Raw genomic sequence first — 16617 nt, 5'->3', positions numbered from 1 at the left:
CCGCTGCCTGTCATCTGAGTCTTGCTTTTTTCTTTTGTGCTTTTTTTCTTTTCTTCTCACGCTCTTTCCCCCCTTCTCTAATCCATACAACCCCCCCACCAATCTCTCCTCCCTTCCCTTGTCCAGTTGATAAGGGCATTCACAGACTTCCTGGCCTTCATGGTGCTGTTTAATTACATCATCCCAGTCTCCATGTACGTTACTGTGGAGATGCAGAAGTTCCTGGGCTCCTACTTCATCATGTGGGATGACGACATGTTCGACGAAGAGCTGGGTGAGAGGGCTCAGGTCAACACCTCCGACCTCAACGAGGAGCTGGGACAGGTACACACACACACACACACACACAGGACAGCTCCCAGAGAAACACCCACACCTGCCTCTCCTCCCTTCATGAGGTGGTATGTGGTTGCAGGTGGAGTACGTTTTCACGGACAAGACGGGCACCCTGACGGAGAACAACATGGAGTTCATCGAGTGCTGCGTGGACGGCCACGTCTACGTGCCCCACGCCGTCTGCAACGGTCAGGTGATGCCGGGGGCGGTGGGCATGGACATGATCGACTCATCGCCCGGCCCAGAGGGCAAGGTGAGTGGATCGATGGAGGCAGGACTGGGTGGATGGACGGATGGATGGATAAATAGATGGATGGAAGGAAGAACCTTCTTAGAGTTAGGTGTATAGACAGATAGGTGGATGGTTGAATGAATAGCTGGATGGATGGACGAAACATGTTTCAAACACCCACCCTTCTCAAAACACTATGTACATTGGGCTACATTTTCCTTCCTCACAAAGCCAGTTGTTTACAGTTGGTGCTTGTTACAGTAAAGTAACAGTAACACAGAGGTTAAGTAAAGCTGAGACAATCCCATTGCCCCTGTCCCCTATACACACACCTGTCCCCTGTACGTGATTAAGCTGCTATATACAGCCCCTTATCCTCTAATAGAATTAAAACTGAAGCCCCTTAATGCATGTATGTGGTGTTTGTGTGCGTGTGCGTGTGTGCGTGTGTGTGAGAGAGAGTGTTTGCGTCATAAAGGCGAACACTCTGTCCATAACCGTTTCCAGAATGTTCTGGGTGAACAGTAAAGCCAGACACTGATACCCGCTCTCAGTATGGCATATCAGTGTCTAGTCCCGGTATCTTGTATCACAAACAAATGCGTGAGCCAGGGCCATGGCCTCAGGTGACCCACCTGTGCCGTCATCTTGTGCGTGTGTGTGTGTGTGTGTGACATGCAGGAGAGCGAGGAGCTGTTCTTCCGGGCTCTGTGTCTGTGCCACACGGTCCAGGTGAAGGAGGCGGAGACGGTGGACGGCATCAAGCAGGGCCTCCACCAGGGCAAGGCCACCTCCTTCTACATCTCCTCCTCGCCCGACGAGGTGGCCCTGGTGGAGGGCATGAAGAGGTGAGGCCTCCACGCAGCCTCACAGACATGCAGACTGAACTGAACTGGACGTACGGGCACATGGACTCACTCATCCATTCACTCACTCGCTAACTTGCTCACTCACTCACTCATTCACTCGCTCGCTCGCTCACTCGCTCACTCACTCACTCATTCACTCGCTCGCTCGCTCACTCGCTCACTCACTCACTCATTCACTCGCTCACTCAGTCACTCAGTCACTCAGTCACTCGCTCACTCATTCACTCACTCACAAGCCTTCCCTCCCCCTGTACGAATAATGGTCTGTCCCCTGTCCCCCCCTCCAGGCTTGGTTTCACCTATCTCCGACTGAAGGACAACCACATGGAGATTCTAAATAGGGAGGACGAGATCGAGAGGTGAGAGCCCTCCCCATTACTCCTGACAGTGAAGCCCGGGGCAGTGCATCACTGGCCAGGTTTTAGCAGGCTCTGTGGCCGCGGCCCCGCTAGGAGCTGTGGTACAGGACGCTTTGCAGTACTGCCCGCTGCAGTATGGAGCTAAAGATAACGCTGCAATCTAGTTGTGCGTGCTTTGGGCTGTATGTTGAAGCAGCTCTTCACTGTGGTGCTGCAGGTTCCAGCTGCTGGATGTGCTGACCTTCGATTCGGTCAGGAGAAGGATGAGCGTGATTGTGAGATCCAGCACAGGTACAGCCCCAGATCCTACACATTGTGTGTGTGTGTGTGTGTTTGTGTATGTGTGTGTATGTGTGTGTATGTGTACAGTATGTGCACCTGTGTGTTGTATGCTAATAGAGGTGGCTAGATCTGTGTAAGTAGGTCAATAGCCAGATGGCATACTAATGACTTTGTGATTATGATTTGAACTGCTGTCACAGTGAGCCTGTGGTGTAGTAATGTGTGTGTGTGTGGTCTGCAGGAGAGAACTACCTGTTCTGTAAAGGGGCCGATTCGTCCATCTTCCCCAGGGTCATCTCTGGCAAGGTGGAGCAGGTCAGGGCCAGGGTGGAGCACAATGCTGTGGTAAGGACGCACACACACACACACACACACAAACACACACACTCACAAATTAGGCTGTAAAAGCCATTCCCAATACTCAAAGTCATGGTGCATTTACCGTGTTAGCTGGTGATGACTGGCCGAGGGCTTTAGCACTCAGAACACTGTTGTCATGGAGCATCCACCATGAAGGAGGATCCACCATCGCTCCTGGCTTCTCTCACAGACGCTGACAGATTGAGGACAGGCACGCTGCCAGCGACGGCATGACTCTGAACGCTGTTCCAGTCGCCGTTGGCAACGGCGCTGACTTGTTTCTGCGAACTGTCAGAGAGGACAAGTTTCCGTGGTTACGTGACAACGGCACGTCCATCAACAGAGACGGTGTGGGGCCGGTGGAGGCTGAGAGACAGCGATAGAGAGAGAAAGAGAGAATGATGAGAGGTAGAGAGAATAAGAGGCAGACAGAGACAGAGAGAGAGAGAGACAGATAGAGAGAGAGACAAACAGAGAGAGATAAACAAAAAGAACAGGAGAGACAACCATAAAAGATCGCCCAGTGTCTCAACACATCTCTCTCTTTTCCTCTCTCTCTGTCCCTATCTCTCCCTTCCTCTTGCTGTTTGACCCACTCCCCCCTCCTTCACATTTACTATCTCCTCCCCCTCCCCCCTCCTTCACATTTACTATCTCCTCCCCCTCCCCCCTCCTTCACATTTACCATCTCCTCCCCCTCCCCCCTCCTTCACCTCCACCATCTCCTCCTCCTCCCCCCTCCTTCACCTTCACCATCTCCTCCCCCTCCCCCCTCCTTCACCTTCACCATCTCCTCCTCCTCCCCCCTCCTTCACCTTCACCATCTCTTCCTCCTCCCCCCTCCTTCACCTTCACCATCTCCTCCCCCCTCCTTCACCTTCACCATCTCTTCCTCCTACCCCCTCCTTCACCTTCACCATCTCCTCCCCTTCCCCCCTCCTTCACCTTCACCATCTCCTCCTCCTACCCCCTCCTTCACCATCTCCTCCCCCCCCTCCCCAGGAGGGTCTCCGGACGCTGTGTGTGGCGTACAGGAAGCTGAGCCCCGCCCAGTACGAGGAGGCGTGTCACCTGCTGAACGGGGCAAAGCTGGCCCTGCAGGACCGGGACAAGAAGCTGGCTGAGGCCTATGACCTCGTGGAGAAGGATCTCATCCTGTTGGGAGCCACCGCTGTGGAGGACAGGTACCTACGACGCTTCTAGAACCTTCTAGAACGTAAAATTCATAAGCTGACAGGAAAGTGGACCTCATACCTGTGTATGGAATTTTCTACTCTGTGCTGTAAGCTATAGAACTGCCTAGCTAGCGCCTCAAGCTCTGGGCACAGGGTTAACATTAGCTGCACCCATCAGTCAATATGACCTCTCTGCAAGACCCCAGTGCTGTCAGCTAATGAGCAGCTAACAACATTAGAGTCTCGTTGGGATCGATCTGTGCTAGATGTTGGGTCAGGCTGATGAAGTGTAGCCCCACTGACACTGAAAGAGTACGTTAGAGCAGGGTTCTGTACGGTGCTGGATTATGGGAGACGGAGTGTGTGTGCGTGTGTCGGCTGTGACACTAATTAGCAGGCAAGTGGGGAAGCGAGACTGTAAGGAGCAGGGATTCCAAACTGCAGTGCAGTTTAATTACAGACCCCAGTTCGCTGTGACATTGGCACACACACACACACACTTACTCGTCATACACACATACTAACAAACTTCACACTTTCTAACCCCCCCTCGTCTAACAGACTTGCCTTGTGCCACCCTCCCCCTCCCCCCAGACTCCAGGACAAGGCAGCCGACACCATTGAGTCCCTCCACAAGGCGGGCATGAAGGTGTGGGTCCTGACCGGGGACAAGATGGAGACGGCGGCAGCCACGTGCTACGCCAGCAAGCTGTTCCGCCGGAGCACCCTGATCCTGGAGCTGACCACCAAGCGCACGGAGGAGCAGAGCCTGCACGACGTGCTGTTCGACCTGAGCAGGACCGTGCTCAGGCAGCAGGGCGGCATGACCCGGGACAGCCTGTCCGGGTGGGTTGAAACAAGCGCACCACATCCACGTCAGACATGGGAGAAAGCGCTGTTCACAAATACAGTGGGTGCGCTTGATTGTGCTCACCCGCGATTATGAAACGATTCCCTGGTGGATGGCAGCTGTGAGACACATTAAACGTATTTACAAACGCATTCCAATGATACGGATCTCTGTGATCGACACAGATCTGACGCTCACACACACTCTCACACCCACCCCCCACCTCCCCACCCTCCCCCCCCCCACCCCATACGTGCGGACATGTACAGCTTATCTATGCTGGGTGTGTTTCCACAGCCTGTCAGGAGACTGCCAGGACTACGGCCTGATCATCGACGGGGCCACCCTGTCTGCCGTCCTCAAGCCCAGCCAGGACGACTCCAGCTCGGGGAACTACAAGGAGATCTTCCTGGAGATCTGCCGTAACTGCAGTGCAGTGCTGTGCTGCCGCATGGCCCCCCTGCAGAAAGCACAGGTAGAACAAGCCTGCACAAACCTGCACAAAAAACCTCCTTGGCCTGGATCCCGTTTTTTTTTACTCACCGCTGAGACGGTACAGCCGATACAGTTTGAACCGCTGAGACGTATGACCCTGAATGTGACCACCCCGGCCCCCTCACAGCATGGAGAATTTAACCCTGTTGACTTTGTTTCTGTTCTCGGTGGTCCCCCCCCCCCCCAGATAGTGAAGATGATCAAGGCATCCAAGGAGCACCCCATCACGCTCGCCATCGGGGACGGCGCTAACGACGTTAGCATGATTCTGGAGGCTCACGTGGGCATTGGTCAGTCTGCTGTGAAATACCTGCATGGCCCGCCATCACTCAGCTATAAGTATACCGTCAGCTTATGATAGCTATCGGTGTCCTATTATCTACAATTATCAACTATTAGCTATGCTCACGGCTTTACATTTCTGTAAAATGCACTGAGTCTGAGCCGTCTGATTGGCTATACGCTTACATTGACCTTTCCTTTTTGTATGCCCACAGGCATCATGGGTAAGGAGGGCCGGCAGGCGGCTAGGAACAGTGACTACGCCATCCCAAAGTTCAAGCACCTGAAGAAGATGCTGTTGGTGCACGGACACTACTACTATATCCGCATCTCTGAGCTGGTCCAGTACTTCTTCTACAAGGTTGTCTGCTATTTTTGCTCTGGTTTGGGTTTATCTTCACAATCTGTTCTTATCTCGTTCTCTTAAAAACAGCAGTTACACCTGATCTATCTTTATCCCTTCCCAAAGACGTATCTAAAGAACAAAAATAGAAAAACATTTTTTAAACTTAAATATGTTTTCTTTCCCCCAGAATGTCTGCTTCATTTTCCCACAGTTTCTCTACCAGTTCTTCTGTGGTTTCTCCCAACAAGTAAGTCCACTGAGTGTCGATGCTATAGATGCAACAAAAATAATCTTTACCTTTTTCAACACATTCAGAACTCTTAGTGACCAGATGTTCCGTCTCCCTCCAGCCGCTGTACGACACGGCCTACCTGACTCTGTACAACATCAGCTTCACCTCCCTCCCCATCCTCCTCTACAGCCTCATCGAGCAGCACATCAACATGGACATCCTCAAGAAAGATCCGTCCCTCTACAGGTACGTTCTGTCTGTCTGATGGGGGCAGAGGAGCAGGGATTCAGTGGTAAAATAAGAGGTGGGTAAACGATGAATTGTATTATTTATTTATTTCTTATTACGTTTCATTTAGGCGTATTTACATGGAACTGGGAAGGTTGGCTTGTTACCTGCATCGTTGTATTTGAAAGCATGTTAATAGTAGGCTAGCGTTTGTCCCTGTTTTAATGCGATGTTGTGCGAACCAATCCGACGTTTAGAAACGCAAATTTATATTACTCTGTACTTGAGGCCTTTTGCGGGCATCTGGGGGAGTGGGAGCACTCGATGGTCTCTTCAAAAATGATAGCAGGTCAAGGACCCTTTGCATGTTAGGGGAGGGGGTACACATTATATCATGTGAAAAACTAAAACAAAAACAGCCTGAGTATCCCCTCTGTAACATTTGCTACACAAAAGAAAAGACATCCCCATATCATCTCAGGTTGTTCATTGTGACCAAACACAGAAAATAGCACACATGATGGCAGGTGTCACGGATCGCACGTGTCTGAGCGCCAATCTGCGTCACCGGAATATTAAGCGTCACCTGTTTTGTGTTAAACTCGTTAGGATGGCTATATAAGCTGAGCTGTCTCTGACTTGGTTGTGGAGTCTTAGTCTTTGTTTTGTTTCCGATGGCTGTGTGGCGTCTGACCTTTGTGCTGTAAACATGTTTATGTCCAAGTAAAGTACTTGTGCGCTTTCATCCTAAGATGAAACTCCGACTCCTTGCCTGCTTTATCAAAGCAGGCCAGACCCTTTTTATGTTAAGGGAGGGGGTACACATTATATCAGATGAAAAAACGTCCTGATATAATGTGTATCCCCTCTGTAACTGTTTCTAGAGAAGAGCAGACATCTCCATATTATCTCAGGTTGTTCATTGTGACCAAAAGAACAGAAAATAACACACATGGAGGGAAGGGAGAAGAGGAGGGAGAGAGGGAGGAAGATAATAGTGTCATTGTGTGGAAAGGATACAAGTTCTGCCAACGGTCAGATCAACTTTCTACGGAATGTTCATTTTGGGGATGAGGTTGCCGATTTCAATAATTGGAAAATCCAATCTGTCCTCAGCAAATACTACCTTCTCTGTGTCCTGGAATAAACTTTGTTGCTTTCCAAAATTCAAGACCTGAGGAGTGACGAGTCACAAGATGCTTGCATAATAAACAAACACAACAGAAATAGGCATCTCTCACACTCTTGTTTGTCTACATTTTTGATAATTATAGTGTAATGTTGCTACTTGGCGAACACACGTTTATGAGGTATTCCAGGGTAATGTGGAACTTTCCTGTTAACATTAGCCTTGTGTGACCTTTTGTTTCCTCCTGTTTGCAGAGACATAGCTAAGAACTCGCTGCTACGTTGGCCTATCTTCATCTACTGGACCTTCCTGGGCTTGTTTGACGCTGTTGTCTTCTTCTTTGGGGCTTACTTCCTGTTTGACAACACCACCTTCACCAGCAATGGACAGGTAAGGGTGCTGTTGCCACAGAGACCTCGTAATCAGGTCATGTTTTGAAACCTCCTGAGAGTATAACTCATTGTGGTTGTCTTGGCCCATGAAGAAACACAACATATTTTTTCAATATTCTTTCCAAGTTATTTCCATGTTAATTAAATGACATTTTTCATGGGATTGAGTTAATACACGTGACTAACCCATGACTTCAATTTCGTTGTTCTGTACATAAAAAAAATTCACTTGTAGTCTGCAATGATATGGGAACTGAATGTTGAGTTCATGTTGTTGCCTGATGGTGATACTAGGTTTGTGGTAATTTTTGTAATGCCATTAATGCCATTAAGGATCTTCCTGCCTGCTGATTCACTTCCTGTGTTCCTTTGCGTATAAACCACAACTGGGTCCTATCATTCACACCGACAACACAATAGCATGTTGGGTTTCCAGCCATCTCTGTCTGTATCATTTGTTACTCTCACACAAACCTTTTGGATTGCTTTGATTTCCTGTTTTCCAATTGATTTCAATATGTTTTGATTCCAGACTCCAGTTTTTTTTTCTTTGATTTTCTTCTTCGTCCTACTCTTCTTCTTCCTCTCCTCTTACCTTTGTGTTGCTTTTTCTTTTTGCTTCTCTTCCTTTCCTCAGCTAATGACAACCAACACACAGATGGTAAGCCTGTCCCTATCTGTCTGTCATCCCAGTTTAGTTTTAGTTGGACTGTTTTATACCCCCGTCCTTCTCTCCACTCTTCGCCACATTGCATAACCAAGACGCCCATGATCGCATCATCCTATAGGGGTCCTCCATTCATCTTATGTCCCACCCCTAAGCCAATCAGCTGTATGTGTATGTATAGTAAACCCCCCTCTCCTAATGCCACTCATTCATTATGTCCTTGTCTCATTGTGCGGTAGACATAGACGTGCGTGTGTGTCTGTGTGTGTGTGTGTGTGTGTGTGTGTGTGTGTATTGCTGTAGTCTTATGAAAGACTATGGTATGGGTAATATGTCATAAGGTATGTCCACATGATGTACAGTACCTCTTTTGTAATTCAAGGAATCTCCACACACTCAACAAACACATATGATTTGTGGGATATCCTTCTAAAATGACTCTTCTGAAGACACACTAATGCTTGTTCTGGGCCACAGTCAGGGCCTTTCACAGCGTGACTTGTTTGCCAGTTATTATTTGAGAACATAATGGACTGCAGTCTGAATCGGTATGCCGAGAGGAACATTTGAGAGCATTTCGATTCAGTCTGGGCACACTCACCAAGCTGCTTTCCATGCTGCCACTTAAGTGATCATGATCCTTCCTCATTACTCCACCTCTGCTCTTCTCCGTCACCGCAGCAAAAGCCCTGTGTCATTCAGGCTGCCGCCATCGTAACTCCCTGTCAGAGCGTGAACTCATTTGGGAGACGACGCACGTGACATGATTCAACCTCACCAGCTGTCATGCTAGCTTCCTTTCGCCATATCATATTAGTCTCAGCGGTAGGACTTGGATGTCCTTGACGGGGGTCTGTTGGGTCCAAGAGTCTTGTGTCTAACTTCTGTGTCTGTAATTCCCTCTTTGTTTGGCAGATGTTTGGCAACTGGACGTTTGGGACGCTGGTGTTCACTGTGCTGGTGTTCACTGTCACTCTGAAGGTACAGCCAGCCACCTCTCTGGCCTCAAGTATCCCTCCTCCTACTATTTTATAGCCTGTTTCACTCTGTAGAGAGCAAATGTATCCTTGCCATTCACAGTCTTTAGGTCCAAGCAGTATCTGTTACTAGTCTTGTTAGACGTTGCCCCTTCCATCTTACCTCAATTTAGATCTTTCTTGGTTGGATTGTAGGAAGCACAGGACAGTAGACATCCAGTAGCCTACTGTACACATGAGTGGTTCAAGTTATCCAAGAGTTTTGCTGGATATTTATCGAACGCCAGTCAACAGGTCCCATTTTCCACGACTGCATCTGTCCCCGCATCTGACCGTCTCTGTCTGTCCATCTCTCTTTCCTTTGTCCCTTCGTCTTGGCTTTCATGGTCTCACTCCATCTCTCCCTCCTTCCTCCTCCCAGCTGGCCCTAGACACGCACTACTGGACGTGGATCAACCACTTTGTCATCTGGGGCTCCCTCCTCTTCTACGTCATCTTCTCCCTGCTGTGGGGGGGCATCATCTGGTAGGTACCCCCCCCCCACCCCCGCCTCGAAGACGGCTTTACACTGACGCGCAGCTTAGGGCAGGGTTGTGACGGACCCTTTCACAGCATGTAGCGGTTGAGGAAGCGCAAAGCTGGCTTCTCAAAGGACCTTGAGCCATCCCGTTTGATCATCTCCCCTCCTCGTCCGACCCCCTCTCCTTCCAGGCCCTTCCTGAACTACCAGAGGATGTACTACGTGTTCATGCAGATGCTGTCCAGCGGGCCGGCCTGGCTCAGCATCATCCTGCTCATCACCGTCAGCCTGCTGCCAGACGTGGTCAAGAAGGTGCTCTGTCGAGCCCTGTGGCCCACCACCACCGAACGCATCCAGGTGAAAACACATGCACCCACCTGCTTCTGACGTTGTACTCACATTTCGGTTATGGGGTTTATATCACATGGTTAAATGTTTATACTATACAATGTGTTAGCGGGATGAACGTGTCATAGAGCACGTTGTGATTTAATCCCTATTCACTACTCGCTGGACGGCAGATGTGTGCTGTCTATGGATATGTGCCTGCTCTACAGGAAGTAAGTGAGTGGTCGCATCCGTGTGCTGTGTTGCACTTCTTCTGAAGTGCACCGGTTCTGAAGAACTGGGTTGTTCATCGACTGTGTGAGCCTCACGGCCCAGCTACCATGCTGGTTGTTGGTTGCTTGCAGTTGTTTGTGGTGATTTCGGTCTCACCTCTGTTTGAGACTTGACCCGGAAGTACCTTCCTCTGTAGTCCTCCTCTCCTGCCTCTCCTGGAAGCCCTGTCCCCGACACGGCATCAGAGGAGAGCAACCCACTGACAACTGTTCCTTTTTCTCTTCGTTTAACTATCGTTTTTTAAGAACCGCTCTCCATTAACCCCTCTCTTCTCTCCTCGCTCGCTCCCTCCCTCCCTCCCTCTCTTGTCTTCCCTCCCCGTGGCGTTTGCCCTCTGCCCCGGCTCTGTCTGGGTGTCGCTGGGTGGCAGACAAAGCAGCCGTGCCTTACCTCGGAGCAGTCTACCATCTTTATGCTGTCCCAGACCTCCAGCCGAATCAGTTTCTAATCCCCGTCTGACTGACCAGGAGGTGACCCCTTATGACCCTCTCTGCATGCCATCCTTCTCATCCTCCTCTCTCTCTCTCTCTCTCTCTCTCTCTCTCTCTCTCTCTCTCTCTCTCTCTCTCTCTCTCTCTCTCTCTCTCTCTTACTCTCTCCCTCTTTTTCTCTTCCTCCCCTTCACTCTCTCCCTCTTTTTCTCTTCCTCCCCTTCTTTCACCCTTCTCTCTTTCCCTCTGTCTCTCTTTGCATGCTTGTGATGGCCACTCCTACCTGTCATTCAGTGTCGCATGCCCACTTTCAGTATACTGCCTGCAGCTGTAGCCTTGCATGTCAGTGTCTGAGAGTGTCTTTGCACATGACCTTCACAAGACGGGTTTCAGACGACAACGATGTTGGATGAGTTGCTGTTTTTCTGAAGATGGGTCACAGTTTTCACATTCCTACCGTTATTGTTTAAGAAGTGACTTTCTTTTTTTTCAGCAAGGAACACCGGTCCTCAAGAACAGAGGCACTTGTATGTGTGTGTGTGTGTGTGGTTTTAGGCACATCTACACTGTGTGGATTTGTGTCTAGTGTGTCATAGGCAAGGTGAAGAAATGTTCAGTCAGTGTGTGTGCATGTAGACGCACTGAGCGAGCTTGTGTGTCTTCTGTCCACAGTGTAGGATGACAGATAGACAGTTTGACAAGGCTCTGATGTTCAGCCATGACTCCCTGCTAGACGGGGGCGTGTCCACCTACCAGGCCTAGCATCACCACGGTAACCGATTGGTAAAGAAGACAGACGTACTCGGAGATGGACATCGAGAGGGTGTGGCCATGACTGCTACATGTACATCTGCCAATTGGGTGGTTAGAAAAAACAAGGGGGTTGTGGGCAATGTTGTTTTATGGCTGTCACACCGTGACAGCTTTGCCTACTACATCCCATGATTATCTTTCATTGCATGATGATGATATTGCTCTTGAAACCCCACCCAATGGGTGAACGTATTGTGGCAGCAATGTTGGTTTTCAACCTATAGTATAAGAACATGGTCAGACTCTCTCTGTGTGTGACTCCTGTGATTGGAGTGGGCTTAAGAAAAAAGGAAGTAGAGTGGGATTTTGCCTTGTGGTCATCAGGTGTGTGTGGTTTGTGTCTTGTTTTTGGTTTGGGTATTTCTACTGCTGGATCTGACGGACTAACACCAGATGTGTGTGTTTGTGTGTTAGTCTGTGCGTGTGTTTGTCTTGGTGTTTGGGAGTCAGTTGGCTGAGCGGTGAGGGAGTCGGGCTAGTAATCCGAAGGTTGCCAGTTCGATTCCCAGCCGTGCAAAATGACGTTGTGTCCTTGGGCAAGGCACTTCACCCTACTTGCCTCGGGGGAATGTCCCTGTACTTACTGTAAGTCGCTCTGGATAAGAGCATCTGCTAAATGACTAAATGTAAATGTAAATGTGTTTGGGTGTGGTGTGAATGTGTCGTTCGGCCGAAGTTCACATGCTGTTCAGTCCCAGACTCATCCCATCACAGTGAAACACTCCCTCCCTCTAGTGGTTCACAACCGTACTGAAGTTGTCTGTGACAACATACTGGGGCTGAACAGCTTCCTACTAACCCGTCCACCTCCCATAACATGCATGTGTATGAATATGCCTTTGAGTTTGCACATGTTTTTGTGTTTTTCTTGTTTGGTTTTATCTGCGCATTCTAACGGCTTCTGGTGTGTTCTGAATGTATTGTTGCTGGGGTTACGGCTGTGGTGTGGACAAGTGTCTCTCCCTTCCCTTGCACAAGTACTAATACTTGTCCTCTTGTTCTGCTCTCTGATTTCTTCCACCCCTTGCAGAATGCAGACAAGCTGTACAAGGGCCAGCTCTCAGAGTTCACCCCCATGGCTTCTCTCCACGCCCCCAGGAACAAGAGGGCCGAGCCCCACAATCTCAACCCAAGGAGGTCTGAACCCTTCACCAAAAAGCTCATGTTCACCCAGTGGCGGAGGAAGCCCAGCTACTGCACTTTCACCCCTCTCATCCGATTCGCTGGTAGCTCTCGTCTCTCCAGAGCGGGCTACGCCTACAATGGGGCGGGTCCTGAGACTTCTGTGTAGACCAGACTAGTCTAGTCTCATAGACTGGAGTTTCTCTCTGTTTTAGAATACATGTCTGGGACCAGAGCCTAGAATCCTGTAGGTTACTCAGCCTGCAGTTTGCAAGGCGCCAATATCGCCCCCTGGAGGTCGGTGGCCCAAACCCCACCTGTTACACAGGTCCTATTAAGACTACAGGTGCGCGCATGGATGCTGTTCTAAGGCCCTGCACTGCAGGGAAACCTGATGAAACCTGACGGTTCTCAAGAGCACCTAACCGATATATACTTACAGAAGTACGACACTCTTTCACAGCACACACATCCACACACGTCCCCCCTGTGCCCCAGCGTTGTAGCTGAGGGGACTCAGAGGAGCCTGTGGGGGACAGCTGTTGGGCGCTGGGTTGTCAACTCTCCTCGTGATGTCACAAACAAACCCCTTAGGCTGTCGATGGTGTCGCATGTGCTCTGACTGACCAAATTGTCCTGTGTCTTCTCTTTTTTTCTTCTTTACTTTGTTCTCTTCCTGTCTGCCTCTTCTAGAACAAACTGGTGTTGCCTCTGTGCAAATCTGTTTTGGAGGAACACACCATAGGATAGATTTATCTTATCCTATTGCATTGTAAGTGGCCAGGATACAGTGGTAGCTCACCTTAGCTAGACAAGAAGCATTACAATGTGTGTGTCTGTGTGAATGTGTGTGTGTGCATGTGTGTGTGCTTACTGTATATATAGTTTAGTGTGACTATTGTGTCTGTTTAATGTGGTGAAGTAGAGTTATTCTCCCAACTCTCCCATGTGACTCTCCCCTAACTATGTCACTTCCTCGTAGAAGACCCATATTGGGCTTTTCTTAGGCCCAGGAGCCCTTGGCACTAGTATACTGCACCTACAGTAGGATCCCTCTTCTGCCTTAAGATGACAGTATGCTCGCAGTAAACTGAAACCAAAGGGTTCTAAGCAGAAAGACAGTGCGGGCTCAATTCCATTTCAGTGCTCTTTGTTCCTTTCCCTTTCCTCCTACCCCCCTTCCTTGTTCACATTATGGAAAGTGCTCGACAGGGAAAGGCAATAGGGCTTTTAATTACGCACCTTTTTGTCCCTTAGTCTATTAGGCATGTTACATTTGGCGGGGTAGGGGCAGAAATGGACTTTGCCTATGAAGACAAGGACAGATGACGAGGCGTGGTGTATGTTTGGAACCTAGCCATTTAGCCTTAATGCTCACCGGCAGTGAGAAGAAGAGTTTGTATTAAATCTGGAAGGGAACGTGTCCTTTACCCCCCAAGTAAAGGTGCTAGAAGCCTTAATGGAGAGATTGAGTACAGCTACAGCATGAATGTCACATATATGTTAGATACAGTTTATATAGTATAAAATAATGAGACTTTAGACTACGCTTTTTGTAATATGGCATCTAACTAATTGGGCTTAGACCCCTACAAGTGTCACAAGAGGCATATAGTAGCCTAACGTTCTTTGTAGAGTCTTTTGTAGGTCATAGATACATATCATATTATAATCTGGGGCCTTATCGTAGGTGTTGTCTTAGTCTCCGTCCTCATGTCCTCTGTGCTGTTCTCAGCTTCTCCTCGGTTATTCATGCTTTTTGCTTTTCTTCTCTGATCCTCTCCTCACCCTTCGCATCTCTTCTCTCCTTGAAGCAACACTCGAACGGATACATCCTTTCACTCCTCCTCCTCTCCTCTTCTGTCATCCATTCCTCCCATCAGGCAATCATCCTCTAATCCATGCACTGCTTCACCTTGTTTGGCATCCCTCAGTCCATTCATGCATCCATCCATCCCAAAGAGACACAACCACCTTTAAAGAAAGAAAGAACAGGGTGGGAGATATGTATGGTACTTGCCCAAAACCAAGGATTTTATAGACACAATTTGAACAGCTTGGAAGGAGATGCCTTGTGGTACTGTCTGAAATGTAACTCAGTATGTGCTGTAAATCTGTTAAATGTGGTCGTCTGTATCTGTTAAAGCCACTTCGGGTCACACTGACCTTTTCTGGATGTGCTGTGTTGAGCATGTGGTTGTGCATAGGAAATGTCAAGACATGAACGAACGTTGTCCTTCTGGAAAGAAAAGGCATGACTGTTCATACAGGACAGACCAACGTCAGAGCCATAACACTGGAATGTTTGAGCTACCGTTGCGACAAGGTTAACACTGAATGAATTCCTAATGAATGATGTATCCGTGAGTTATTTTGGAGTGACAAAGCGAATGCCACTAGGGTCATGGGTTTGGATTCAATGGACTGGGGTCGTCTGTGTGGGCGGTCTCACTGTGACTGTTTCTTTTTAATGGGGGTGGGGTGTTTTGTGTATATTCATGTTGAGTCACGTAGACTGTTGGCATGCACTTCCTATGAGTCACAGACAGTATCCCTGGTCCCACAAAGCTTGTGTTTTTGGCGACTCAAGCAGTCTGCATTCCGAGAGTGCATATCAGCAGCATCTCTAACTGATGGTTCTGAAACCTACTGGAAAAACATGACGTCTTTTACTCATTCCCTGTGGCATTTCATCTACCATGTCTGACCTTGCAATGTACTTGCTTAAAAAACACTTGCACTGTTTCTTTACCATGGAAACTGATTATCCATATTGATCAAGTTATGTTACATTGAAATTCATTGGGTAAAATGTCTAAAATCTCATATTGTCTTGTTTCTAACTAGTTTCTAAGTTCTTAATTCTTTTAAGATCTATTTTTATCTTTTGTATTAAGAGGTAAATATTGATCTTATGACTATAAAGTATTGTGAAAGAGTATAGATTATGTACATTTTACTGTTCTAGTTATGTTTGTTGTTACAAAAAAAAATCCCTCAGGATAACAAATGTATAAGAAGGCCTGTTTTTTTATTACAAAATACATCCTAAACCGGATCACGTGACGTCTTGTTGTGGCCATAATAGCAGCCACAGATGCTATTGAACAAATGTCTAGCGAAATCATTGCTGTTGACTTCATTTTGAATGAATCTGACACTGAATAATAGAAAATCAGGGCATAGAAGTTTCAGTGTTGTGATTTAATGCCCATTAGAACCCATCCTTTGATCAGAATCATCTAAAGTAGATATTTTATATTTTATTTGAGACAAATCATGTTTTGCTACTTTTCTATTGAGATGAGATGGTCACTTAACTTTTTATTTGTTTGAGTTGAGTTTTGTAACAACCAAAATACAAAAAAAGATAGAGAAACAATGAGAGAGAACCATCTAAATCAAGACAGTATAGCTTTACGATTCTGCTTCCAACACTATACTTAAAACTACGCTTAAGAACTACGCTTAAGTCCTGACTAAAAGAGTTTCTGTATGTTTCTGCCTGTCTGTAGAAGTCCAGTTGTTCTAGGCTTTCTGTACAGCATTGACTACAAAGCCTGATAAAAGGTATGACTATATATTCTCTATATTGTCCTACAATGCTGTTTGTTTGCAGACTTACTGGCAAGCTTTACTGATTAACAGAATGTGTATTTCTCTTTTTGAATGCGATGACACAGTGTTATGATATGACTCATAACCGTGACTATTTGTGTAAATCCATGTATTTATCTGTTCATTCTACAATATACATAAATATATAGCAATGTTAAATTAATGTACAGTTTTGGGGTCTTTTTTGTATACAGTTTTTAACAGATTCATATCTGTAGACACATGGATTTTTTGCCAGCCTTTCCATAGCTTTTAATGCAAAGAACTGTACATTTGCTTGT

The 16617-nt window shown here is 47.8% G+C and overlaps 1 protein-coding gene across 3 annotated transcripts in view; it reads left to right on the top strand.

Annotated features, from left to right (window-relative positions):
- atp11a (ATPase phospholipid transporting 11A) overlaps positions 1-16369 on the top strand; it is a 38985-nt gene extending 22616 nt beyond the window's left edge. Inside the window, exons 12-30 of one of the 3 annotated variants that reach the window (XM_067260200.1) lie at positions 127-324; positions 416-589; positions 1250-1416; positions 1725-1796; positions 2014-2087; positions 2320-2423; positions 3441-3622; positions 4208-4459; positions 4761-4938; positions 5146-5248; positions 5456-5601; positions 5774-5833; positions 5937-6064; positions 7430-7565; positions 9150-9215; positions 9633-9736; positions 9923-10088; positions 11456-11555; positions 12627-12739. In XM_067260200.1, the coding sequence (XP_067116301.1) occupies positions 127-324; positions 416-589; positions 1250-1416; positions 1725-1796; positions 2014-2087; positions 2320-2423; positions 3441-3622; positions 4208-4459; positions 4761-4938; positions 5146-5248; positions 5456-5601; positions 5774-5833; positions 5937-6064; positions 7430-7565; positions 9150-9215; positions 9633-9736; positions 9923-10088; positions 11456-11545 (2400 nt within the window). In that variant the 3' untranslated portion in view covers positions 11546-11555; positions 12627-12739. Of the gene's footprint in view, positions 1-126; positions 325-415; positions 590-1249; positions 1417-1724; positions 1797-2013; positions 2088-2319; positions 2424-3440; positions 3623-4207; positions 4460-4760; positions 4939-5145; positions 5249-5455; positions 5602-5773; positions 5834-5936; positions 6065-7429; positions 7566-9149; positions 9216-9632; positions 9737-9922; positions 10089-11455; positions 11567-12626 lie in introns of all 3 variants that reach the window. The other 2 variants (XM_067260201.1, XM_067260202.1) reach the window with 2 other exon arrangements.
- Positions 16370-16617: the final 248 nt, after the last annotated feature.

Source organism: Osmerus mordax, chromosome 22, assembly GCF_038355195.1.
Source record: "Osmerus mordax isolate fOsmMor3 chromosome 22, fOsmMor3.pri, whole genome shotgun sequence".
NCBI classification, from domain to species: domain Eukaryota; kingdom Metazoa; phylum Chordata; class Actinopteri; order Osmeriformes; family Osmeridae; genus Osmerus; species Osmerus mordax.
The sequence above is the reverse complement of the archived record's forward strand: the minus strand, read 5'-3'. Positions and strand labels throughout refer to the sequence as shown.